The 27,827-nt window shown below is 41.1% G+C and overlaps 1 protein-coding gene across 1 annotated transcript in view; it reads left to right on the top strand.

The window, feature by feature from the left end:
• Positions 1-21,710, top strand: part of doc2a (double C2-like domains, alpha) — a gene marked incomplete at both ends in the record, with an annotated part of 36,853 nt that extends 15,143 nt beyond the window's left edge. Inside the window, 6 exons of the mRNA XM_084571354.1 lie at positions 3,457-3,583; positions 4,118-4,177; positions 15,873-16,099; positions 19,261-19,342; positions 20,408-20,504; positions 21,574-21,710. Of these exons, the coding sequence (XP_084427480.1) occupies positions 3,457-3,583; positions 4,118-4,177; positions 15,873-16,099; positions 19,261-19,342; positions 20,408-20,504; positions 21,574-21,710 (730 nt within the window). The remainder of the gene's footprint in view (positions 1-3,456; positions 3,584-4,117; positions 4,178-15,872; positions 16,100-19,260; positions 19,343-20,407; positions 20,505-21,573) is intronic.
• Between the last annotated feature and the right edge of the window lie 6,117 nt (positions 21,711-27,827).

Raw genomic sequence — 27,827 nt, 5'->3', positions numbered from 1 at the left:
AACGGGTTGGGTTTATAGCTCGTGGCTTTTCATCTCTATGGTGATGAACGAGCTTCTAGTACTGGAGCGTCTCCATAATCAGAAGAAGTGTGAAAGAAGCGGAAAGAATTTAATTACAGAGGAGCAGACGTTTCATCTCATGTGGAGGAGAGCCAACGTGGAACAAACCTCTGAAGGAGAAGAAGAATGTGGAAGAAAGTGAGCGTTGGTCGACAGGACTCCTGGTCTCCTTCCTGACTCCTGCTGGTCTACTATAGTCTCCTACTGGTATACTTAAGTCTCCTACTAGTCTCCTGTCTCCTACTGGTCTCCTTCCTGGCTCCTATTGGTCATCTTTAGTCTCCTACTGGTCTACTTTAGTCTTCTTCCTGTCTCCTGTCTCCTTCTGGTCTTCCTTCACTCCTACTAGTCAGCTTCAGTCTTCTTCTGGTCTACTTTAGTCTCCTACTAGTCTCCCTCCTGTCTCCTACTGGTCTCCTTCTTGGCTCCTATTGGTCATATTTAGTCTCCTACTGGTCTTCTTCGTGTCTCCTACTGGTCTACTTCCTGGCTCCTATTGGTCAACTTGAGTCTCCTACTGGTCTCCTTCCTGACTGTCTACTTTAGTCTCCTACTGGTCTTCTATAGTCTCCATGTGGTCTACTTTAATCTCCTTCCTGTCTCATTCTGGTCTACTTCAGTGTCCTACTGGTCTACTCTAGTCTCCTACTAGTCTGCTTTAGTCTCCTACTAGTCTGCTTTAGTCTCACACTAGTCACCGTCCTGTATCCCACTAGTCTTCTTCGTGTCTCCTTCTGGTCTCCTTCCTGGCTCCTATTGGTCAATTTGAGTCTCCTACTGGTCTACTTTAGTCTCATTCCTGTCTCCGTCTCCTACCGGTCTCCTTCCTGGCTCCTATTGGTCAATTTGAGTCTCCTACTGGTCTACTTTAGTCTCATTCCTGTCTCCCGTCTCCTACTGGTCTCCTTCCTGGCTCCTATTGGTCAACTTGAGTCTCCTACTGGTCTACTTTAGTCTCCTTCCTGTCTCCCACTGGTCTCCTTTCTGTTTTTTTTTACCAGTTTAACAAGTAGCCCAAATTCTATCCTCACATTTGGACAACGTCCTCTCTTTCCCCCCAAATGTCCTCAGTTTTGCAAGAATATCTGAGTGAATTTTCTGTAACTTTAAGCAAGAGTATAAATTGGCTGTTGGGTTTTTAAGTCCTGGGGCTCTCAGTAATGGCTGCACAACAAATGCTGCAGTAAATATCCTTTAGTGATTGTGCATGGGGTCACACATGGTAGAGAAAAGGCTCCTGTTCCACATCACGTCCCCACCGCTGTCTCGCAATATAAATGTCACAGCGAAGATAATCCGCCCTGCCGTTTTTGTCTCCTGTCAAAACATGTTGGACAAAGTTAATTAGAAGAACACACTGTAAACGTATGAGACGGGCTCACCTTGCGATGTGCTTCACTGCTCCCTCACACCCTTCCTGCCAACATTCAGCTCTCAGGCTCCTCAGGGATTTGACTTTTCACTCGTCTTCAGCTTAAAACCAGCCACGAGAAAAATACATTTTGTGCTTTATCCCAGGGGACCGTGAGTTTCTTTTTCTCCTACTTTTGCGGGGACCAGGCAGGGACGTTACAAGGAAAGAGGTTTTCATTAAGTATGGATAGCACCTTCCAGAAAAGGTCCTCAGTTTCTGAAAGGTGTCGACGATTTTCTGAACATGTTGTCGCTTTCTGTTAATGTCTTCACTTTCCTCTCACTTTCTAAAAAAATGATACGTCTGCACATAAGAGGATAGTCCTACCAACCAATCAGAGCAACAGATTATGTGATTTATGCTTCTTGACAAATTGATTTAATCCCTTAAAGCTATTTTATTGTGTTACAGCAGATGAATTAGCAGAATCTTAACATATTGCTTCTCCAACAGCAGCCTTTTCTTGTAACCTGAATCAGCTCAAAGGTGCACAGATCAGTGTATGACTACATCAGATGATCAGTTCCCAACAGAGTGAATCCAGACTGAAAATCTCTCAATATTTTTTGGGTGAAGGAACTTAGGTCTGGCTTCCAGGGTAGAAAATGTCCCAACTTTCCTAAAAATGTCTTCACTTGCCATGTCTATTAAGTTGCCGTTTGGACTGGAAGGTTACATCCTGGGACACATTAGGTCCAAATAGAAATTTCTAGCTTGCAGCTATGCAGGCTGCTGACCTTTCAACAGATCTAACTCAGCAGCTGCAAATCTGGTGGTGATTCACTTCGTAAATAATAGAAAACAGAAGTCACACTGACAGTGCTTTTTTCACTTCTGTGATTTTATTTGAGAGCAGACTGTTCATTCTGTCTCCCGGCCTTTCAGAGTCTCCACATTGTTCACCGCCACATTTAAAATGCGGTTTGTATTTGTTTTAATCTGAAGCTCCCGGCCGCGCTCGTTCTGTTTTAATATGTCTGTCTCGGGTGAGGCTTCCCCGTTTGATCTGATGTGATTTGTTGAAAAGCAGCAAGACTTTTTTTTTTCTTCGTTTGGACTCGCTGTGTGCATAAATCTTCTTTTGTTTTCTCGCTGTTCAAGCCGTCAATTCACATCAGGGACAAGTGTTTGTTTTTTAGTTTTTCTTTTTTTTCACGCGGTATCAAAAAGAAAATCTACAAAGTTCATTCATTGAAATGAGTCGCAGGAGAAGTGTGTCGGCCTTCTCTGAACCGATGTCCTGGACAAAATCTGACATTTTGCTTTATAACTGGCAGCTCCCGCAGTTTCATCTTGATCACACCGATGACCTTTTTCAGGGCCGTTGAGAGCTCATCAGCGGCATCAGCAGCAGGAAGATGAGAAGGGTTTCCTCTACACCACCTGCTGCTGCTGACAGAGCCGTTACACGAGGAGCCTGAGTCAGTGTGGAAATCCCAGAGGAAGAGTCGTCCTCATTAGCTCCCGCCGCTGAATTTGTTACAGTCAAACATGGCGCTGCAGGGGGGTCGGCTGAGTCTTCAGCGAGAGAGTGATGTACAGACACAAAGATAAAACAGGAGAAAATGTTCCTCAGAAGAAAATTAAATATCACAATTTTCACTTAGGAAGAGGAGGAGGAGGAGGAGGAGGAGAAGAAGCCGGTTCTCATTGGTTCGCAGTAACCTAATATTGCATTGCAGCACCTGGATGTTGGGTGTTTCTACAGAACATAATTCAGTTATGAAATCGGAAAAGTCAAATGTATGTCCCTACAATATTCAACGCGATGTTTGTGATTTCTGAAAATGTAATGATAGAAAACAGTCTGTAAACATTTTTCTATCTGAAAGAACACGTTTGGATTTTTAGCTTTTTTACCTGAACTTGATTTTGAGAGGTAGATAAATAAAAGATAAATAAAAAGATGTTTTTCGATTCAGAATTTAATGAGGTATACTTAATCAGTGTCACCTGGTCCCTTAACCCTTCCCCTTCCCTAGGTTGACTGTGTGTGACGAGGACAAGTTGACTCATAATGAGTTAATCGGGGAGTCCCGGGTTCCTCTGAAACGTGTGAAACCCGGCCAGACGAAACATTTTCACACCTGCCTGGAGCATCCGCCGCCGGTAACACATACACACACAGTCTGAAATCATGATTTCAACTTGTTATGTTGGTAATCGCGCCCCCTTCAATCACACACACATTTGTATGGCTATTTTTGTTAGGACATTCATTGACATAATGAATTTCCGAGCCCCTTACTCTAACCTTAACCATTGCAACTAAGTGCCTAACCCTGACCCTTACCTTAACCTTTACCCTAAAACCAAGTCTTAACCCTCAGGCAGCCTTGTAAAGAAGGACCGGCCCTAATGTCCTCACTCTGATGGTATAAAACTGTGGTCCTCAGAAAGACAGCTGTACAAGAACACTATTACACACTCAATAAGTCGTCTTCGGTATTATTTGTTACAACAACTCTGGAACAACGGAAAATAATTGGATTTCCTCCACATTTCCAAATCTCTTCACCTTCCTTTCCTCCAAACTTTTAAGAGGACTTTGTCTTCTGTTTTCGTCAGCAGACATGATGACAACAGGACAAATCCTCCTCGCTGCCTCTCTTACTGTCTAATCTCTAATTATTCTTCCTTCAGCTGCCGTCTCCCACCGCCATGGGTGAAGCCCTTCGAGGAATTTCCTGTTACTTACGAGAGGTAAAAGTCTGTCTTTCCCTTGATCTTTCTGAGCACTCATCAGTGTGATGTGTAGTAGCCTGGAGGCCAGTCCTAAGTTCCTCTGCTGAAATTTCCGTCTGAAGTAATTAATAAATTATGGCGGGTGTCTGAGAAGTGAGAGGTTTCGTTTCAGCTATTGTGTCAGTTATAAAACATATCTGCAGTGAATAAACTTCAAAAGTGAATCACTTAACAGCAACTAATTCAATTCAATTCAATTCAATTTTATTTATATAGCGTCAATAACAATACAAATCGTCTCAAGACGCTTTACAAAAACCCGGCCTGAAACCCCCAGAGCAAGCCTGAAGGCAACGGTGGCAAGGAAAAACTCCCTTTTAACAGGAAGAAACCTCAAGCAGAACCCAGCTCATATGGAGGGACCCATCTGCCTAAGGCCAGCCGGGTACAGACAGAAGAAAGAGAGAAGAGAACAGCAAAGAGAGAAGAGAAGAGAACAGCAAGATAAACATACATCTGTCATAGATACACATATCTGACTAAAGTGTACATGTGGAATCTTATGATACAAACTGATGATGTTACATGACAGTTTGAAAATGTAAGAGGAATCATAGGCAGGTTGGAGAATTGTTCATTCAGGTAGGAGTGGATAACTTCAGGATTCCATGAAGACTAGGCAGGCTGATGAGACCACGACAACAGATGTAGTATAGAGCTCCACAGGAAACACACCACTCCAGGCCAGAGATACTCACAAGAAGAGGGGGGAAGGGGGGGAAGGGGGGGGAAGGGGGGTGGGACACACACAGCAGTAAACATTCTACATAGTAATAGCACAGAATTGTATGACTAGTAGTATATAGGAAATTAGAGGGCAAGAGCTCTGTGCCAGAGAAAAGAAAGTGGAGGATGCGAGAGAGGAGAGAGAAGAAAGAAGGAGGACATGTGTTTGGTGCATCGTCCCCCAGCAGCCTAGACCTATAGCAGCATAACTAAGGGATGGTTTAGTCCAGCCCTAACTATAAGCCTGATCAAAAAGGAAAGTCTTAAGCCTGACCTTAAAAATAGAGAGAGTGTCTGCCTCCCGAACCCAAACTGGGAGCTGGTTCCATAGGAGAGGAGCCTGATAGCTGAAAGCTCTACCTCCCATTCTACTTTTTGAAATTCTAGGAACCACGAGTAGGCCTGCACTTTCAGACCGAAGTGATCTGCTGGGATGATATGGTACAATAAGGTCTTTAAGATACGATGGAGCTAGGCCTTTAAGGGCCTTGTATGTAAGGAGGAGGATTTTAAATTCTATTCTAGACTTTAAAGGGAGCCAGTGAAGAGAAGCTAAAACTGGAGTAATATGATCTCTCTTGCTAATTCCTGTCAATGCTCTTGCTGCGGCATTTTGAATCAACTGGAGGCTTTTTAAAGAGCTATTTGGACAGCCAGACAGTAATGAATTACAATAATCCAGTCTGGACGACACAAATGCATGAACTAGTTTTTCAGCATCACTCTGAGACAGGATGTTCCTAATTTTGACGATATTACGCAGGTGAAAGAAGGCAGTCCTGGTCACTTGCTTTATGTGACATTTAAAGGACATATCCTCATCAAATATAACACCAAGGTTTTTTACAGTAGTACTGGAGGCCAAGGTAATGCCATCCAAAGACACCATGTGATTAGATAATGAATCTCTGAGATGCTTAGGACCGAATACAATAACTTCTGTTTTGTCTGAGTTTAAGAGTAGGAAATTACAGGTCATCCAAGCCTTTATGTCTTTAAGGCATGCTTGGAGTTTAACCAACTGATTAGTTTCATCTGGTTTCATAGATAAATATAGCTGGGTGTCGTCTGCATAGCAATGAAAGTTTATGCCATGTTTTCTAATAATCTTGCCTAATGGCAACATGTATAACGTGAAGAGTATTGGTCCTAGCACAGAACCCTGAGGAACTCCATAACTTACTTTTGTATAAGTAGAGGAATCATTATTGACATGAACAAACTGGAATCTGTCAGATAGATAGGATTCAAACCAGTCTAATGCAGTTCCTTTAATCTTGACCTCACTTTCAAGTCTCTGTAGTAAAATATTATGATCAATAGTGTCAAATGCAGCACTAAGATCTAGCAGAACAAGTATAGAGACAAGTCCACTGTCTGAAGCCATGAGGAGATCATTGGTAACTTTAACCAGAGCTGTTTCTGTACTATGATGAACTCTAAAACCTGACTGAAACTCTTCAAACAGACCATTCTTGTTTAAGTGGTCACACAACTGATTAGCAACAACTTTTTCTAGAATTTTGGAAATAAAGGGAAGGTTGGAGATTGGTCTATAGTTGGCTAAAACATCTGGATCTAAAGTGGCTTTCTTAAGTAAGGGCTTAATTACAGCAATCTTAAAAGACTGAGGCACATATCCTGTTAATAAAGATAAATTTATCTGGTTCAATATGGAGATGTTAATTAATGGAAAAACTTCTTTGAGCAATTTAGTTGGGATTGGATCTAGAAGACAGGTTGATGGTTTAGATGCTGTAATTGTTGAAGAGAGCTCAAGAAGATCTACTGGGGAGAAGGATTCCAGATATTGATAAGGTCGTACAAAAGTTTCTAATGTCGCTGTACTTGCATCTTTAACAGCTGTTGGAAGGATGCCTTGAATATTTTCTCTAATGCCGACAATTTTATTAGTAAAGAAGCTCATGAAGTCATTACTACTGAGGGCTAAAGGAATAGATGGCTCAACAGAGCTGTGGCTAAGGTGTGCGCCACCTATTTCATCCACCCTCTGATCGGTGGGTTACCAGACTTTAACCAGTTCGTCGGTGTGTTTTCTCAGCAGTGTGTGAGAGATGCATCCAATCTTTGATGAGAGATTTTAAAATTTCTTGCCATTTTATCAGATGACGAGTGTGGCCACGGCAGGCTAGCGATGCACTGATGAAATGTCACCAAAATCAGCAGGTTTCTTCCTCATGAGAGCGAAATTGATTATTTATTATTTATCTAATAAGAGAAATCAGTCCTGGAGTTATTCGAGACTGTGTGAGCTGCCAACATTTGAGAGGTTTCTGTGCGTTAATTTGAATCTATTTGGTCACACTGCCTAACGAGAACTGTTGTCATGCTAAATACGTCTCCAGTGCCTCCACCCTTATGAATGAATGAATAAATTAAAGGAAACCACTCCCACAACACACTGAGCCTGAACTGCACATGACTCAGATTAAATTGACCAAGAGGTCAGATGAAATTATATTCTAATTAACCTCTTTTTGTTTGTTTTAACAAAGTCTGTTTATTTCCCTTTAAGTCATTAAACACGTGACTCGATGGGCTGCTCTCTGAATTTCATTAATTAGAATCTAGAAACCAAGATGAAACACAATAATCTACATGTTGAAGAGTTGAGAGAGAAGTATGAGAGCGGTTAAAGGACATTTGATGACAAGTGGCTCTTTTGATTCTCCTTCTGCCTCCTCAAACGCTCACAGAGGCTCCACATGACGAGCCCGTTTAAACTTTCACTCGAGACGCATTTTATTCGATTTCCTGCAAAACATGAGTGTTGAGCACCAGAAATCAGCAGCAATCAGGTCTGAGGCAAACGCTCCGAATTTAAAATTCATTAAAAGAAAATACGATCGAGGAATTAACGTTAATCCTCAGACTGTTGCAAGTAAATCTACTGAGCAGGATTGTTTAAACAAAGCTAATTATGCCCTAAACAACTGACTAATTGGAGCTTTAACCAAGTCTCACATACTTACTAAAATTTGGCCACAGCAACACAAATGTTGATTCTAAGTTAATTCATTTTCAGGATTTTTATTTATTTTTTTTTAATGACTCAGGGCGTACTATTTATTTTGAAGAACAAATAACAGGTTGCACAGAAGTTGCACCACATGTTGCTAATTCCATCAGGACAAAATGTGTCAAAATGTAAATGAACCCCCGAAGCTCCACCTGAAACAAAATCATTAGCAGCTCCATGACGGTGATGAACGACTCTGGACTCTGTGGATCAGAGACAATTTGGAGAATTCAATAAGTCTAATCAGAATTGAAAATGAGAGACTCCAAGCTTTGGAAAATTACACTAGGCTGTGATTAAATAACGTTTAGCCCGACAGCCCTGAAATGTTCCGACAAGTCCTCCGACCTGAACAAGCATCAGATACCCCTCTGCCTTGAGCTGCCTTGAGCTCGTAGTATGTCTGTACATACATAGCAACTAAAGCTGCTTTGATTTATTTTTATTTTTTTCAGTTGATTTAATTGAATATGTTTGCATAGATTCTGGCTTGATTTACAATTCTGCAAAAATGTTTGCCGAGGCATCCATCCACCCTGACCTCCTCCTCACTGCACCAGCTTCATGGCTCTTTAGTCATATTTGCAATAACCATAATGCCACTTGAGCCTAATTATAAACTCCTAACAAACCACTGCCTGCAGGGACACTTTAATGGTTGGACAGTCCTGTGACGTTCATGACCTCACATGTGAATAATGTCTTACTTTAATAGTTACTACTTAGCTGTAAGCTGAGATCACTGTCCTTCTTTTAAAACATGTGCAAGTGACTTTAAATCCAGCATCATGTACAGTACAGCAGTCTCCTTCCTCTTTGCTTATTTTGTTGTGTGGGTGGTGGACTAAACCGTTGCTTCCTTCTTGCACATAACAAATCCTCTCATAGAAAAGCAGCTCCATCTTTAATGTAACAGCATCTTGACATCCAAAGGCTGATTTAAAATTTTCAGATACGAGCGAGAAAAAAAACAAAACAGCAAGCCAGAACAACACCAAAGTGTTTGTGTGTCACAGGAGGCAATGTGACCGTCCAGTCTGACACAGTGAAACAATGGGTTCATTAGTTCGTCTCACACAGTGTGGCCTGACTGAAGGCACCCGCAGCCGTCCCGTTACTGCTCAGCGTGAACCCGAGTCAGGCTTAAACCTCGGACTTCCTGCAGTGATCGTCAGTGCTGAGACTCTGCAGCAGCTTCGGGACAACAGGGACGATCATTAATTAGATTGCTCCCGGGGACGGAGGAAGACAACCGACTGAATGACTGTTATAATCCAGAGGAAGACACAAAGTCGCGGCAGTCGACATTGAGTCAAATCTGGTGATTTTAGAATTTCTTCTTCTTGTCATTTAATCCCTTATTTAAGATGTTTCAATAGAAATTGTGATTGTTCCTTCTTACAGTAACAGTTACAGCTCCCCAATGCTTTCAATAAGAAAGATGAATACCATAAAACATCCATTAAGACAAATTCAACATCCTAATGATGATCTTAAATGAACCATTAAAGACGGCAGAGCAGTTTCAGCTTTCACTGCAGGAGACAAATGGGCCTTTAATAAAAAAATAAATCATATACTGTAACTCAATATATAGGGTACCAAACACATGTAAATTTACTACATTAAGATTCAAAAATGGCTCCAATGTTTCAAGAAATAATGTTTTGGAGCTTATTTATAAGACTAGATCCTTTAATACAAATTTTATGATTTAGTTAAACATTTCATTGCACGTGATTAAGAGGATTTTTACTCTTCCTCTCATAGCATATGCTTTTTGATGATGAAATAATGTATCACCTTTAATCACCGACATTTCCAAATAGTATTAATTCCATAAAGTTTACATCTGCGCTTAAAGTAAATCTTTGTTTATCGCGCCACATCCGCCTCCTCCAGTTTGAATCCCAGGTTAAATTATAAATTTAATTGTTTTAACATGTTTCATGGTTGCAGTTTGAAGTGCTGAAACATCTGTAATGTTTTTGGGTTCAAATAATGAGAGAAAGTCAGAATGAGGACACAGTAACAGTTCCAACTGACGAGCAAAGCCTGAGGTGGGAGGTGGGAACATGATGACGAAATCGGCTCAGTGTGTGACACAGTAAACTAGAAAAATCAGATAAGACCTGGTGGAGATTTCGGTTTCAGCGTGTTGGAGAGAGGCATCTGGATAAATGAGAGATAACTCATGTGAAGAGCTGCGAGTAACAGCTGGAGTAGAAAGACGGCGAGTTACCCGGAGGCGTTTAAACCTCAGAGGAGTTGAGGTGTTCGCCATGGAACGCAACGGGCTTTCTTCAGTCCCCAATAGTCTGGAAAGTCATGTCCCTGAGCTTCATCCAGACTTTATTCTAAAGAGACTTTCTGCCTGAATTTGAATTTTTACGTCAAAAAACCAACATGAATCTCTCAACATGAAGCAGAGCGGCAGATTTTCTCTATAAAAACACCGTCCACCTTTCAGCACCCTCACAGACCTACCTGGAGGATTTAAGGACCTTGAAGAGTCCCACAGGAGGTCAATCTGAGGATGTGACGACGGTTTAGGAAAGATTCGATGAAAAGTAAAGAAGAGTCAGCTCTCTGGATCATCAGAGATGTCCGCTGGGTCAGAGTGGAGTAAATGTGACCGGAAATTTGCAGTTCAAGAGGAGTGGCGGTTGAAAAGGTCTCAGGTAGATTGGGCCATAAAATATGAATCCGTGCTGGAGGCCTATAAGGACCACCTGTCAGGTTTCATTCAGAGCAGCATTTCCTTTGATGACACCACCTCTGCAGATGAAGATGAACCCGGAGGCGATGAGGAGGAGGAGCTGTTCATCAATCAGGTCATTTAAATGCAAAACGAGACTCTGCTGCTGTAAACACGCAGATTAGCTGCTCGTGAAGCCGAAGCATCTCGCAAACGCTACTCGAAAACGTCGGAGACACAACTCCCAGAAGCTGATTGAGGCTCTTAAGATGTTTGTCTAGAATCTGAGCCTCTATAAATGAAACAGATATTTATGTTTGCTACTGCCAACACTTTAAAAATGTTAGTATGAGGCTGAGGGGATTATTTATTGGTTAAATGAGAGAACAGCCTCAGTATCTGTGTCTATTTTCAGAGTCTCATTTTTAGTCTAGATGCTTCCTGTCATCTCTCCTCTCCATGTGGGCAGATAATAGTGGCAGAGTGGAGTGAAACCTATTATCTGAATTAGTCCTCATTATACGCTCGCTAACTGGGATCATTTCCAGTGAATTAAACTGCCATGAGAAGAAACTACTTCTCATTTTTATGGACGCCTCCTGGACCTCTCAAAGAGGAGTCTCTGAACCGCAGGTTAGAAAGTGACACTGCAAGCCTCGGGATGAGGTTGCATATCCTGTTATCAGTCTGTCACTTCCAGTTATCGAGATGCAGCTCGCAACGTCTGCAGGGACAGAATAATGTGCTTATTTCTGACCACTTCCAACATGTTTACGAACTGTCCCTTATCCTCACATTAAACTTCAAACTAAATCCGACGGACAAGGTGTTGACCTGGCCTCCAAATTCCCTAGATCCCAAACTGATCAAGTATCGGTGGGGTGCGCTGGGACAAGCCTGATCCATAGATGTCCCTCCCCTCAACCCATAGGACCCAAAGGCCCCCACCATAGACAGTATAAAGATGGAAGGCGGAATTCGGAATCAAAGGTGAAGCCAAAGCAAGTAGAGCTCCCCCTGGTGGCTGGCTGCAGTATAGGTCATAAGCTCCGCCTCTTCCATGTTAGTGGGCGGGACTTGAGTCAAACTAAAACACTAAATTCAATGTTAAAGTTTCAATTGTTTGGATAAGTTTCGTTTTAGTTAGTCATTTGACGCTATAGAAACATGAAGTGACATAATGCCATGTCGACCGCTCCATTAAGCATTCCTGTGGGGCTGTGAGAGTTGTACAAAAACAAACAAAAAAATAACTCCACTCTCGGACTGTACTATGTGTACACTCTCGCTCCAAACTCACAAGATGATGCTGCCCGTATCCTTAAAATTACATCAGTTTGGTCAATGCAAGGAAGTGGCGACACGTTGTCCATATTTATATACAGTCTATGCCTCCCACTAACAGCATCCTGTTGCCAGACACCACAGGACACCCTCAGAAGGCCCATGTCCATTATCTGATGAGTCACAACTGTTTTGGAGGCACAAGGGAGACCTACACAATATTAGGGAGGTGGTCATAATGTTATGCCTGGTCAGTGCATAACAGAAGAAGGAGTTGTTTCCCCAACATTATTGACGACAATGAATTCATTCAATAAAAGAAGATGACCAAGACATTTCTAAATGTTCAGTGTCTGTTCTGATTGAGGTGGTTACATGAAGTATTCTTATTCTAAGCATTAGTGGAATACTAGAGTCCACGTAAATGGTACTAGGCTACTAATTAAACATATTTAGCGTTGCTATCGAGTCGTTTAATTAGAAAAGCAGAAGTTTTTGTTGGAAAAGCCTCTGAAGGACAACAAAGAGAAAACACACTCTTTTATCTAATTACATCTAATTACATTTGCTGAGTTCATGCCATCCACGGAGAAACTGCTGTTTCACATCCGGCTGCTCACAGATCCGACTGCGCGCACACACACACACACACAGTAAAGACTGAAGGTGAGTCATTAAGTAAAGCTCCCGTTTGTCACTGTGACAAGGTCAATTGGCTGAAAACAGCCACAATAAAACACCTCCTGCCTCTGCCTTTGTCAAAACACCTGTACAGCAGCTGAGGTGAGGGCAGGCAGCGGCTAATGAGCTCACACAGGATTCAAAAGAAACAACAAGGAGCTTAGCTGCGCGTGCATCACACATGCCACACAAATCCAGACTAATCTTTATAAGTCTGGCTTCCTTCAAACGAGCGACGGGATGCAGACGAGGCGCTGCAGGTTTGACTGCGCGCTGTCATCGCGTGAGGAGATGTGGCCGTATCAGAAAGGTTTTCTTGAAAAGTGCAGTTAAAGCAGGACTGTGGGATGAATCAGAGTGATCAGAGTGATTGATCAGGTAGCAATACGACTAAATTTGATTTCATCGACGCTGACTGTTTAAACAGGAACAAACATCAGCCTTTTTCCATTTCTGTCAGTTTCTACCTCCCGTAAAAACATCAGACGGCGGAAGAAGGATGTCTCACTCCACTGTCAGTCAGCCCTTCACTTGAAAGTGAACTGATGACATTTCATCTGCCAGCGAGACACCGAAGATTGAAGATCGTCTGACTCTGTAAACGTTGCAGAGCAGAAATCTTATTCAGCGCAGGGTTCATCTACAAAGTGCGTCTCTCACCAATTGGATGTGGGTGGAGAGAAATCCTGCCAAGCTGCACCGACTCCCGCTAAAAGCCATCGATCTGCTATTATCTGACCTTTATTTTCTTTTTATAGATGCTGCTTTTTTGTGTGACGAAGCTGGAGCTGAATAAAAACTTGAAATTCTAGGAAGCACTTTCACCAAACAGCTTGAAGTAACATTTTTAAGTTCAAATCTGAACCGAAGGATCTGGGTTTTTTTTTTTTTTTTGAGGATCAGTGAAAGGTCAGCGTGTGAAGGAGGATGAACAGGTGATGATCAGATTATCTGTAATGAAGACTGCTGGGTGAGGGAGTGAGGAAACCTCACCCTGGGAGAAAGGGGGAGAACGAGAGAGTGGGCGAGAGAAAGATAGAGGATTAGACTATCGATCTTCTCACCTTCTCCTGCGCCGCGATCACAGTGGTCAAATCGAATACCTCTGGTGAGATGGGTTTTAGTGAACAGCAGTGTAGGTGTTGTCTGTTTGACCTTCTGTTCTCGTGTTTGTCGTCACACGATCGGCTCCTTGTGGGAATTTTTAGTGGATGGAGTAAAATTTTCAATGCGTTGAAAGTGGAATTAAATGTGAACTCAGAATGATTTAACTCCCACAAACTGCTGGCCTAAAAGCAGGCATACCAGAAAGGATGAGCATGGATGGACTCGTTTACAGCAGCATTATCAGCGTGAGTCTACTGACCACTGATGTTCATGAGCATCTGGAAATCTGGGATGTTTTTAGGTTAAAGAGCCTGAAGAAAAATCATTAGAGCAGCTAAAACTCCAGGGGAGGTGGAGTCCTGCAGAGTTTGAATTTTTGCTGCTTTCATTTTGCCTTGAAAATAAAGACAAGCCACATTTAGCATGTTTAGCAACTAAATAATGCTAAATATAATAATATTTACCATACTTCTTATGGTAAAATCCCCATTCCATTGTGAAACACCTTCTCAATCTTCTCTTCATGTATGTCTACTGTACAGTGGACAGGGTTCATCCTCGTGATGCATAAACATGGTCAGCGCTTCATATTTGCGAGGTGTGTTAGCATGCTATGCTAATATGTTGATCAGTTCTTGGTGCCAGAGGAAATACCAAGGAGATCAGAGTCATTGGGACTTCTAATTTCTGAAATTGTCTGAAAAGCTTTCGTCTTTCTTTTCACATTATTTAAAGTCAAATTCACACTTTCTTTAGTAGATAGATCAGCTACAGTAATACAATACAAAGTAATCTGATTATAGCAGTGGCAGGCTGTGTATTTTCCATCTTTCCACCACTGCTATAGATATACATCAAATCCAGCAGAAGCATCAATGTTGACCCAATAAAACCGCAAAAATATACATAAAAGATGGAAATAAAATTAATTTTACTCACAAAATAGAGTTCTTCTTGGAGAACTTTCTCTTTTTCCCGGCTGGGTCAGGCTAGCTAGCTCTGGGGTTGGACAGCCTTTCCTCACAATGTCCAGCTTCTCCTGGAGAGTCCACCGTGAAAATGGCTTTCTAGGAAGATCTGTAACCAAATGGACAGCCTCTCCTCCTTCCGCCATCGTGGGTTCAAGGTTCACAATTTGCTTGTGGAACTCGCAACAGATGAACATGAGTCGCTAAGAATATGAACTTGAAATGTGATTGGCTAAAGGAACAATAAGACAGACAAGCCATAAAATGAAAAGAATGGGCTACTGGGAATACTTTAATAAGATTAATGGGAAAATATTAAAATGTAAGTCACTGATTTTGATAAAGTTTAGGCCAGCAGAGAAGGCTTTGCTGGCCCTGACGGCCCACCACTGGATTATACTGTAGTAATCCAGCTAGTAAACGAATCCTACCAAACAAATCAAATTGTACTAATCTGATTGGTGTATATTATTCCAACCAAACAAATGTCATATGACTGACCTAATCTGACTAAATTTATCAAACTAGACTCATCTGGTTTCTTTAATCACACCAAACTAATCCAGCTAAACTAAGGCCCAATTTATTCAGATTAATCTGAATAATCTGATTTATGTAACTCATATCTAATATAATCAAACTGAAATAACTAAATTAATGACAATTAGTGAAACATAATCTTTCTGATCTACAGAAATGAATGCGGCCTGACTAATCCAGCTACACCACTTTGTCCGACCAAGTTAATCTAATCACAGTAAACTGACCGATCAGATTACAGTATTCTGACCAAAGTAACTCGACTAAAATGATTTGTTTAAACTGATTAGATAAACTAATCTGGAGGAACTAATCAGACTAAACTGATCAGATTAAACTAATCTGATCAAACTAATTAAATTAAATCAAACTAATCCGACCAAGATAATCAGATTTGGCTAATCTGACCAAGATAATCAGATTTGGCTAATCTGATTTACTCAATCTGACATGATTTATCTGATTTACTTAATATGAGGAAACAATTCCAAATAAACTAATATAAGAAAAAGTAATAATCTGACTACTGTCATCATCATCCTAATATAAATACATCAAACCCATCCCGGCCACACTAATGTGACTAAACTGGTCGGCTCTTGTCCACAGTGGGAGAACGAGCAGCTGCACAGCCTGGAGGAGAGAGGTCGTCTTCTTCTCTCCCTTCAGTTTTTGCCTCCGCAAGGTTTGGAGGCTACAGACGGAGAGGCAGGAGGGGGAGGAGGAGGAGGAGCAAGTGAAGGCCGCCGCAACGGGGGCCTCTGTGTTGGCGTGAAGCGTTGCGCCCACCTGGCAGCCATGGACGTCAATGGGTTCTCCGACCCCTACGTTAAAATGTAAGAGCTCCGGTACACAGTCATAAAAACACGTCTTGTGATTCAGTGACTGAAGATAATTTGTCTTTTGGACAAGATTTTTCATTTTTTAATATGTATATATATATATATATATATAATTTGTAAGAGAATTAAATTTTCTTAATTCCAAGTCAATGTAATTTAAAGATAATCAAATGTTATTTTAATGTTAATTTAAATCCTTCATTTTCTTTGAATAACAAACTTACTTCTTATTAGTAGAGACATTAGGGAGTTTTTCCTGAGCAGGGAAAAGGCGTCAATTATTATTACATTGGCTCAGCATTTTGTCTGCTTACCAAAAGATAATAATAAGCTCATCAAGTAATCCTCAGCTGTTCAAAGGCAAACTTTATGACTGGGCCTGGAAGACATGTTTGTTAAAAATGGTCACAAAAACTCACTAAGGATGCCGACTAAATCCCACAACTCTACATCCGTGAGACAATCGAAGCTGGAGCTTTGCCATCGTCTCAACTGTGCTAATGATTCTGTTATTGTTAAAGAAAAAGGACCATCTGTTCCCCAGCAGGACGGAGAATCAGCAAAAAGGAGAAAACAGTTCAAGCGGGGATTTCAGGCTTCTCTTAGCTTTTGTCTCCTCGCACCCGAGGGATGTTCGCTCTGAAGAGGAGGACAGATTTTTTTTTTTCCCCCCGTTGCACGTGGTCAGAATACAAACTGAGCCGCAGCCAGAACGAGAAGGCGACTGACAGCTGAGGGGTCGGGCAAACGCACAGAGATCGAAACCCGTTTTAGAAATGAATGCAGAATATCAGAACGCTGTGTCCTGGCTCATTTTTAGCCAATACACTGCTCAATAGTGTTGCCCAGCTGTTCCTCTCTGGTCAGCCTTCATCATCTGTTTTTAATTCATCTAGAAGAAAATCAGACATGTCATTAGTCTGACTGCTTTTGCTGTTTGAATTTTTAAAAACATATTTATGGAAAAATTTCAAAAGCTTCATTAAAAAGGAAAACGGTATTTATGTTCTGACTAATCCGAGATCTGCTGAGGTTCTTTATACTTTTCAGAAAGTTTTTACCTTAACATTGTGAGTCTCAGCTGAAATACTTATCTAAACAGCACCGTACCGTAAACTATAACCCAAATTTCTCCACAGACAAGATTGTTAACAGCAAAAATAAACACTGATAACACCACTAAGAAATATTAAAATGGTTCCAGCTTCTCTTATATCAAAATTTCTGGCAGTAAACTGAAGAGTTTTGTGTTTCAAACAGCTGGCCAGACAAAACAAGATATAACTTCTGACGGTGTATTGATCTGTGAATCAAGACAGAGCTAGCAGCTGATTTGATGGTGAACATGATACGTCTCTAATCCCAAGAGAATGAAGTATGATTTCAAAGAATACACTGATTAATGACAGCACCCTGCCTTTGATAGCACTCTTTTTTTATTCACTGAGCCTCATATCCTGCTTTTCTTGGGAGCATCGATTGTGCACAGTTCCCGAAACTGAAGCAGTTACATGATATGAAAGCTACTAACTGATGCCCGACACTTTTCGATGCATGAGAGACATAAAATGCTTCGAGGCATCAGCCAATCATGGCCAACACGTCAACAGAAACTCACCGACAATGCACATGACACCACATTTCTTTGTTTGAATGTCAGCAAGATACGTAATAATATCCATTCCCTGATATTTTCTTTCAGAATGGTTCAGAAGAACCAGACTCTCAAACAAAAAACAAATAAATTTCTTTCCGTTGCATTGAATTAGTTAAAACGAAGAATAAATTCACCCTGACCGCATCGGTAAGTGGCTCTGTAGCCTCAGCTGCTGGACCATAGACTGTATAAAATATGGACGATGCATCTCCACTTCCTTTTATTTGTCAAACTGATGCTAGAATTCCAGGGACTCACTCGCATTCTCGTTTGATTAATACTGCGCTCTACTCTACCTCCACCAACTACAAAGAAATGCTGGATAATACACTATTCTTATTTATTTATTTAATTTCATGACCGTGATGGCAAACGTTACTCACTATGATGTGGTACATCCCGTAACTAAAACAAAATTTCTCAAAAAGACTCTTGAACATGCGTCAGCATTATATTAACTACCTAAAATGACGGGAACCACCACAACTCTTAGCAAATTATTTGATGTTTACGTTAGTGTTTTAGTTTGGCCCAAGTCCCACCCACTAACATTATGACCTATACTGCAGCCAACCACCAGGGGGAGCTCTACATGCTTTGGCTTCACTTTTGAGGAGCTGTTCTGTCGTCCATCTTTATATACAGTCTATGTGCTGGACAGTCGCTTAACAGTGGAAGTCACTTCAGAGAAAATTAAGTTTGCTATTGCAGCTGACACTTATTAATTTCCTTCAACAGCTTCGCAGATGCTCGCACTGCATCCTCGCCCTGATAACAGAGAACCAGGGGGCCCGGGAAGAGACCGGTCCCCAGCTGTCTTTTGACTTCCTGTTATGCTGCAGTGGTTTGCAGACAATTGATGAGGAGTCAGTCCAGCTCCGCAGCGTTCTTATTATGCCCCCGTTTAAATCTGCTTATCTGAGGTCAGGTCACAGCGACAATAGGCTAAGCAAGGTATTCCAGACGTCCCTACGCCCTGGCAACATTTTCTAGTCCTTTATGAACGATTTAGATGCACACACATGCACAGCGAATTCTGGGTCTACCCCGCTCAGGAGACATCCTCACCAGCTGCATAACCCTGGGAGTCGCTGTCCCAACATTATACCTGACTCAGTGCTGCAGTGTAAGTCTGACTCAGTGTTAATACTTATTAATTAGAGTGTCATTAACGCTAGCTTACATGGTTTCTTCTTCTGCAGAGCTTCAGGCTCTCAAACACTTTAATCCTTTAATTAATAACAATCCTCTTTGTTTTCTCTAATTAATGATTCATTTTCTAATTATCCTCACAGACAGAAACGAAGCAAATGAGAAGCTTTTGCATAATGGAATCTCACCTCTGATCAAGTTCATTTAACACGTTAAATGAACAGGCGTTAAAAAGTGTGTTCTTTGTTCTATATTTTTTGTGTGTGTTTAATTCGTCAGCAGCTCCACACAGCAGCTAAATCACTTGTGGTGTAACTTAATTTATTTATTTATTTTTTTCTGACAGATACCTGAAGCCTGACATATTGAAGAAATCCAAGCACAAAACAGCCGTGATGAGAAAGACCCTGAACCCCGAATTTAACGAGGTGAGACCCTCCAGCGGCTCCACCTCGGCTCCGCCCTCACAGAGCGGTCAAGCTCATCATCGCCGCTTCACCTCGATGCTCATTCAAATCTGGCCTCATCTGGCTCGCTGACTTTCAATGCTGCATCAGTTTCACCCCTGTCTGCAGGTTATTTTTCTCTCAAAAGAACCTGATAACCAGATCAATCTACCTCAAAAATCCCTCGTATTTGATACTATACAATGAATCTCATTCTGATTTGATAGTTGACTGAAAATAAAAGCAGCTGGAGACGTTTGTCTTCCCTTGATTTTCAGTTTAACTTATTAGAGACAAAGATCACTACCAAATTCAGTACATTCATAGAGGTAAAACACTGTAAAATGTTCCCAGTACGTCAGGCATTAGGTGGACAATGGCTGCTATGATGTCTAAGGTCAAAGTGTAAATTAACAGCAGGCTCAGCAGACATAACAACTAGATGTTTGCTACTTTGTCAGTTCAGCAGCTTTGAATGTAAACTACTTTGGTATTGACGAAACATCAGATCAGATCATAAAGATCATAAAGACCAGTGCAATTTGCACATTTCCGATCATCATCCAACACAAAACTCAACCGATATAGAGAGAAAAGAAAACTCTGCCCATGACTGGATAGTCCTGCAACCAATCAGAGCCATTTTTTACACAAACTCAACTCCTCAGATGACGTGGATGACCACATCACTTTTACTCTTCTGTCCATCACCACATAAATCCAACTCAAATGATTAGATTGGCCCGGCACATATTTGCAGGACCATCATCAGTTCTCAACAGACCAACTCCAGATCAACTTTCCCCAACAAACCTTCTGTTCTTGGGGGAAGTTCAGGCTGGCTCCCGGGCCAGGTTTGCATCACTCCATGGAATAGGGCTTGATGCTACTTGGACTATTTTCATAGAAAGGACAGCAATCACTAAGAGCTAGAGAAACACTGTGGTTAAATGTGTAGAAAAAATAGCTGCTATTTCTGTGTTTCCGCAGCCAGGAGGGGTTTTAACACCGTAGCTGTATTCAGACATCAGTCTGTTTGTCTTCTAGGAGTTTTTCTATGAGATCTCTCTGTCAGAGCTGGCCAACAAGACGCTGGAGGTGACGGTGTGGGACTACGACCTGGGCCGTTCCAACGACTTCATAGGTGAGCGACCGAGCTCTTTAATCCGAAGCCCAGAAAACCCTTCCCCCGAATCTGGTGTTTGATGGGTCGCTGGAGTGTTTCCGAAAGTTTTCAATTATCTTCTGGCTCTGCTGTGAATAAATGTTGTAAATATTAATGAGTCTAACACTTGCTGCTCATTAGTGCTGGCAAAGCTGCTCAGTGAAATATTGCGTGTGCGTGCTTGTCAAGATCATTACTGTGTATTTGCCATCTGTAGAGCTGAATTAATTCTCTATTCTTTCACAATAAAAAGTGCTTGTTAAATGTGGTCACAGAGTGCTAACTGTCAGTGTCCACACACCACTGCAGAGAAGTGACTTTTATTACTAGTTTTCCTTTTAATCTTATTGTATTTGCTGATTTTGATCAGTCAATTTAGCAGGGAGACATAGAGTTTATTATAGAGAGATGAAAGAATCCATATTATATTTAGCAGATGTAATATTTGCACTATGATGTTCTAAGTCTTGCTCTGATGCTACAAGCAAACTCACAAGTTAAATCCTTTTAAATGAAAAAAACAACAACATGCCTATCTTTGATCCTTTGCTAAGTTGTCAAGAGAGAGAGGACTATGGTGTTGACATGAAGACTGTCAATGAAGCCCATGCAGAAATGCTAAAACCTGCAGTTCCTCTAATGGCCACTTGAGGCTGGCTCTAAAAACTAGTCAACTCCCAAACATCCTGAGTTCTTAAATCGTTTTTGTGTGTGTGCCTGTGTCAGGCTGCATCCTGCTGGGGATGGCTGCTGCCATCAAGGAGTGTCATTGCTATGGGGTGGGAGTGCCTGGCTGGTCTAGGTGGATGGTACATGTCTAAGTAACATCCACATGAATGCCAGGTCCAAACGTTTCCCAGCAGAACATTGAATTGTCACAAGATGGTCAATGTCATTTACTTCTCCTCTCAGTGTTGTGGCTAATTGGTGTAACTCACCTGTTTAGATTATATCAAGCCTTTTGGATGCGTTAACTCCAAGACCGACAACTCCCAAGTATTTTCGGAGACCTCTAACTCTTCCTGTGTTTCTTGTTTCTGTTGTTCAGGTGGAGTCTGTCTGAGCTGCCATTCGCAGGGCGACGCCCTCCGTCACTGGATGGACTGCCTGAAGAACAAGGGCCGCAGGGTGGAGCGGTGGCACATCCTGACCAACGAGCTGCCACGAACCCTCAGCCACGACTAACCCCTGCGCAGCCACCAGCAAGCATGCAGACGGTCGCTGTCAGGGATCACACGGTTCACAGAGATCCTCAGCTTACTTTATGGAACGAACACAACCAACTTCACCACAGGAATCAGCTGACTGAGAGGAAAGTGTGTTATAATAAGATCCACAAGGGTGGATTCGGAGCAGCATGGTGGTGTGCCTTCATTATTGATCAGTAAGTCATCTGAGCAAAGGACTGTTGGGTCCATCAGCACTGTTTTCATCACCAGACTCCATGTAAACATGACATCTTTAGATTGACACGTGAATTATGAGGGGTGGAACTCACCAAAGTTAAGTAGACATTTGCATGTTTTTCCTCTACAGTCTTCAGATACACTATATTGCCAAAAGTATTCACTCACCCATCCAAATAATTGAATTCAGGTGTTCCAATCACTTCCATGGCCACAGGTGTATAAAATCAAGCACCTAGGCATGCAGACTGCTTCTACAAACATTTGTGGTACTGTGATAGGATGCCATCTGTGCAACAAGTCCAGTTCCTCGCTACAAAATATTCCACAGTCAACTGTTGGTGGTATTGTAACAAAGTGGAAGCAACTGGGAATGTCAGCAACTCAGCCTCGAAGTGGCAGGCCACGTAAAATGACAGAGCGGGGTGAGGCGCATAGTGCACAGAGGTCACCAACTTTCTGCAGAGTCAGTCGCTACAGACCTCCAAACTTAATGTGGCCTTCAGATTAGCTCAAGAACAGTGTGTAGAGAGCTTCATGGAATGGGTTTCCATGGCCGAGCAGCTGCATCCAAGCCAGACATCACCAAGTACAATACAAAGCATTGCATGCAGTGGTGTAAAGGACGTCACCACTGGACTCTAGAGCAGTGGAGATGCGTTCTCTGGAGTGACAAATCATGCTTCTCCATCTGTCAATCTGATGGACGAATCTGGATTTGGCGGTTGCCAGGAGAACGGTACTTGTCTGACTGCATTGTGCCAAGTGAGAAGTTTGGTGGTGGTGGGGGGGGGGGGGGGGGGGGGGATTGTGATGTGGGGTTGTTTCTCAGGAGCTGGGCTTGGCCCCTTAGTTCAGTGAAAGGAACTCTGAATGCTTCAGCATACCAAGAAATGTTGGACAATTCCATGCTCCTAACTTTGTGGCAACAGTTTGGGGAAGGCCCCTTCCTGTTCCAGCATGACTGAGCACCAGTGCACAAAGCAAGGTCCATAAAGACATGGATGAAATTCCCATTAACACACTCCTAAACCTTGTGGAAAGCCTTCCCAGAAGTGTTGAAGCTGTTATAGCTGCAAAGGATGGGCCAAAGTCATATTAAACCCTATGGATTAAGAATGGGATGTCAAGTTCATGTGCATGTAAAGGCAGATGAGCAGATACTTTTGGCAATATAGTGTACGTTTTGTTAACCATTATCATCTTGGTTCAGTTTTCTGCTGTTTTGGGCAGAAGAGTGTTGTTTACATAAACATGGTTATATCCAATCAGATGACTTGAAACCGTTTACGTAGTGCCGTGACCATTGATTGGCTGATGGCTTATTTATTCTTATCAGTTCAGCTCAAGTTTCTTTCATTGGCTCGACTATAAATCACAGTAAATGCTGTTCTGCCAAAGCATGTTGAGCAACAGTTCAGAGTGTGTGCATGGACATGTCTTGTGTTTTAACTTTAGCTCGCTACACCAGCTATCAATCATACATTGGTGCATTGCTCACGTTTGCTGGCTAGTAAGCTATTTAGCGAGTCACCTGTAGCAACTCTCTGTTAATTTAGCCTAAATATGGGGTCTTTACTCATCAGCACCACTGATAACAAAACATTGTGTTTAGGCAGGTTTGGTGGAGGGGACATGCAAAAAAATAAAACAAATTTTCAAAATCAGTAAGGTAAGGATGAACATGCCTACCTCAGCAACCTATTGGACTTTTCTAGTTACTACCCTCTATTAGTTAGCGACTAGTAGGAGTGTTGAGGTGAGCATATTGACTTGGTGCATCTCCTGCACCAAGTCAATATGCTCACCTCCATGTTGAGGAGGCTCCAAAGGCTGAACTAAGATCTAGATCAAGTTTCAGGGAAACAATTTTCTCCCCAACAAGCCTCTGATTCCAGAGTTCTGATGGTTCAGGAACTTCAAAGTCTCTGCTTGCAGTGTTGGACGTAGCTCATTGAGACAGTGACACTGCAGCAACACTAAGCATGGAAGAGATTCAAGCAACAGTGAAGAAAGAGACAATCGATAGCATTAAAGCAGTTTGAATTGTTTAGCATTACAAGCACAACCAACATTCCTGTACTAACCTTTTGTTGGGAATTCTCGGTTCGGTTTAATGTTCCCGGGCAGAGTTACTGCACTGGACAATTTCCAGGAATTTGAGAAGGTTGTGCTTTTGGTACAGACTGGCATCTTCTCAGGTTTTGTGGTCCCTGCTGTGGGAACACAGATCAGATTGTGCTGAGGATTTTTAACCCTGCAAATGTTCCTGAAAATGATTTCTTATGAAATTAAACTTTATGAAGTTTTACCCCTTGCCAACGTAGCTGTTGATAAAACATATGCACCAAACATGCAGTGAATCTCATCACTGTGAGCTCACAGATAATAGCATGAAGATGTAGTAAATCTTCTTCCAAGTGAACTACAGTAACTCACAGAAGCACACAAAGCAACCTGAACCATGCTAACAGCAGTGAGTCCATTAGCTCTCCAAGCTAGATATTCGTTAGCTAGCTAGATCAGTTGGTCACTTTGTAGTCACTAAAAGGACAATAAGATCCCACAGTTATTTCCAGAAAAATAAAACTCTTCGTTTATCAGCACTTGTTTTTCTGAAGTAGACAGGTTATGATAACTTCTTCAGCTACTTCTGCTGAGTTCCACCCTCATAATGTCAGCGCTGAGATTTTATTCCATGTCATCCAGCTCTGACTTCTATCAGGGATGCCAGGCTAATCTTTTTCTAAAATTTTCCATCAAGTTGGACAACCATTTTATTCCCTTTGGCGGATAACACATAATAAAACACTGAGTTCAGTCGTCATAGCTCCAAACTTGATGATAACCAAATGTGAATTCAATTGAAAAGTTCTGTTTATATGCCTGTTAAGTCATGTAAAAAAAAGAACTGATGCATTTTTACTGTAACTGGTAACTGGTTTTGAGACTGATTACACTTCAAAGACTGGGAGCAAACCTCTAGGGCTTATGGATAATTATATTCCATATAACAATATTAACAACATTATATTATAGCAGACATTTCAAGCACATTACATATTGTTGAGGCTCTGTTCCAAGGCTGGATCTCTTAATGTGGTTTGTTGCAGGTTTTTTGTTTGTTCAAACAAGATGTAACGTTTGGGGGCGATGATCATCTGGTCCTTAAAGGTGCTAACAGTGTGTTTCAGTGAACAGGTGTAATGTCCAATACTGCAACTTTACAGAGAAAACAAACATTCTCCAGCACCTACTCCTTTTATCTTCTAAGGACAATCTTTCCTTTCTTCACAGTTTACAATTAACAAAAGCAATTTTTTTGATTTCAGACAGAACTGAATGAAGAACTTGTTTTGTGGGTGCGTCGAAATACTACAATACCCATGAGCCTTGGCTGCTATGGAGAAAAGATTTGTGGTTGAAGTTGTTACCAAAACGTGTTGAAGTGATTGCAACATGGAACCGAATTTGACACCAAATTTAAAAGTGGATTCTAATCTTCAACCTTCACCGCTTAGCATTTCACGTGGCATAATTTGAAGTCTTGTGATCGGATGTTCCTCACCGACATGCACCCCGCTTTTCCCTCAAAAAACTTAAATGTACACAAATATTTCTGACCCTTTGCGCATGTCCAAAAAGTGCTATTGTGATTGATGTTGTGGGGCATGTGAACTTGCCATATAAGTTCATTTTATTTTGCGTCCATATAAACACTTTAGTTGGAATCGCTGATCAGAGTGATTAAGTAAAAGGAATAAATAAAAAGTAAAAGACAAACCAAAATTAAGTCCTCTAGAAATTTACCAATTGGTTAAAATGACTTCACAAATGATTGCATCACTTATATATACAGTATGGTGCAGTTATTTTTAGACTACTATTACCATACTTTTGATGGGGACTGTAATTTCCACCAGTTGTTTCATAATTTAACTAATTAACTTCGACCCCTTTGGGCCTCCGTATTAAACTGACTTACATCATTTTCTATGGGAATAAGTGATCAGGACTTTTACTGCAGGAACCAGGAGAGACTGAAATCCCTTTGTAACTTGTTTTTTGTGGACTTTAAAAGATCTGAAACCAGCAGCTTCATCCACCAAACGCGATCTGATTTCCAGCAGCCCTGACACACAGCTCATGTTTCTATTGCACTCCTCAGTAAGACTGTGAAAAAAAACTAAGTGCATCCTGTTGACTGATGATGATTTGTCAGTACAAGTGGTTCTTCCTTGTTGTTGCATGATGCAATATGTTGATATACTTCTTTATATCTCTGTACTGCCTGTTTTCTAATGTTGAAGTGAGACACGATGAGGCGTTCAGGTAACATTCTTCTGTTTACAGTGTTCCTGCTCATCTTTTATGCACGACTGAATGTACGAATGTGGCTTTCTATACGATATCGTTGTTTACACTGATCTTGTGCATTACGGTCGTTCTTACATTTCTATCAGGTGTTTTATGTACAACGCAACAATAAATTTGGAATGCAACGCAGGCAGAGGAGTGTGGACGTGTCCTCATTGGAGTCATACTGCCCCCTGCAGACGGAAAACTCAACAACACCGCCGACGCTTGTGTTTTTATGGTTTCTATTTTTGAATAAATTATTTTTTTGTGAAGTTAGATCAAGCTGCTTTTAGAAAACATTAAAGAGACAAATATGTATCAAATTTAAAGGTGAAAAAATCTCAACTGGTCTGATAGGTGATCTGTGTCACAGATGTCTGACAGGACTTGAACGCAGCATGAGAGCTCTCGTCAGTAGAACAAGTGGAAACGTTGTGAGGCTGGACTGAGCAGAAATGTGGTCTGAGGTGGAGGTTGAAGATTTTTCTTGTGAAGCTGAAACTAAATGAATCATTTATTTACTGAGGTCTGACAAACTTCCAACAGGTCAGACACTCTGAAACCTGCTGTTTAAAAGAACCTGAATATTTAGATTTTAAGTTCCCTTTCCCAGCATTTATCAGACTTTAATGATAAAATAAACCAAAAATAAATAACCCTAAAATATGTAAAATCCTCACAGACAGCTGTAATATTTAAATTCTTCTTGAATGTTAATGCGTCTATAATAAAAATCCAGTAGTATAATATATAAAAATAACTGAAAAGGAGGATTTTTTGGTGGGTTTTTATCTAAATATTACACATTCATGGTCATATGAGTGTTTTCATATATGAGGCTAAAAAAAAAAAAAAAAAAAAAAAAAAAAGGTTTGAGAAACGACCAACCCAAATATTCAGTTTAAACTCAATGATAATATCTGAATGTTTTCTGTCTGATGATCCAGTTTAAAATATCTTTAATATTTCAGTTTGTTGTTTGCATGAAATCAGTTTTTTGTTTTTTTCTAAATTAGTTTTACTGTTTTTTTTTTCTAAAAAGTATTTGAAGAAAACTTGTCCAGTCAGTTATTTTTGCTCAAGATGTTTACCTGTCACAGAAACAGAAAGTTTCAACCGCAGTCGTCTCGCATCCGGAGTCTGTAAAGTTTCTTCACGACATTATTTACAGGCTCTGTCTTTAAATGAGAACGATTCCAAATATCTATTTTTGCAGAGTAAAGTTTGAGAACGAGTTTCTTCAAACCACACCTGAATCCAGACGTGGATCCTTTAAACCTTCAGTTTCACACGAGCTGCTTCCTGTTAACATAAAACACCGCAATTAATGAGCACTTTGGATTTTTAGGGTGATTCGACGGAAATACAAGTCAAAGAAGGGTCACTTTAGAGTGAGTGACTTTAACAAGATCATTTATCTGTGATGAGGACAAATGAGATTTATTCATATTCTCTGACCTGAAGTAACGTTTAATCTGTTTATGAAAAAACAACAAGAGAAAAAAATGAACAAACCGTCAAATTTAAAATAACTGAA

Source organism: Chelon labrosus, assembly GCF_963514085.1.
Source record: "Chelon labrosus genome assembly, chromosome: 21".
Lineage (NCBI taxonomy): Eukaryota > Metazoa > Chordata > Actinopteri > Mugiliformes > Mugilidae > Chelon > Chelon labrosus.
The sequence above is the reverse complement of the archived record's forward strand: the minus strand, read 5'-3'. Positions and strand labels throughout refer to the sequence as shown.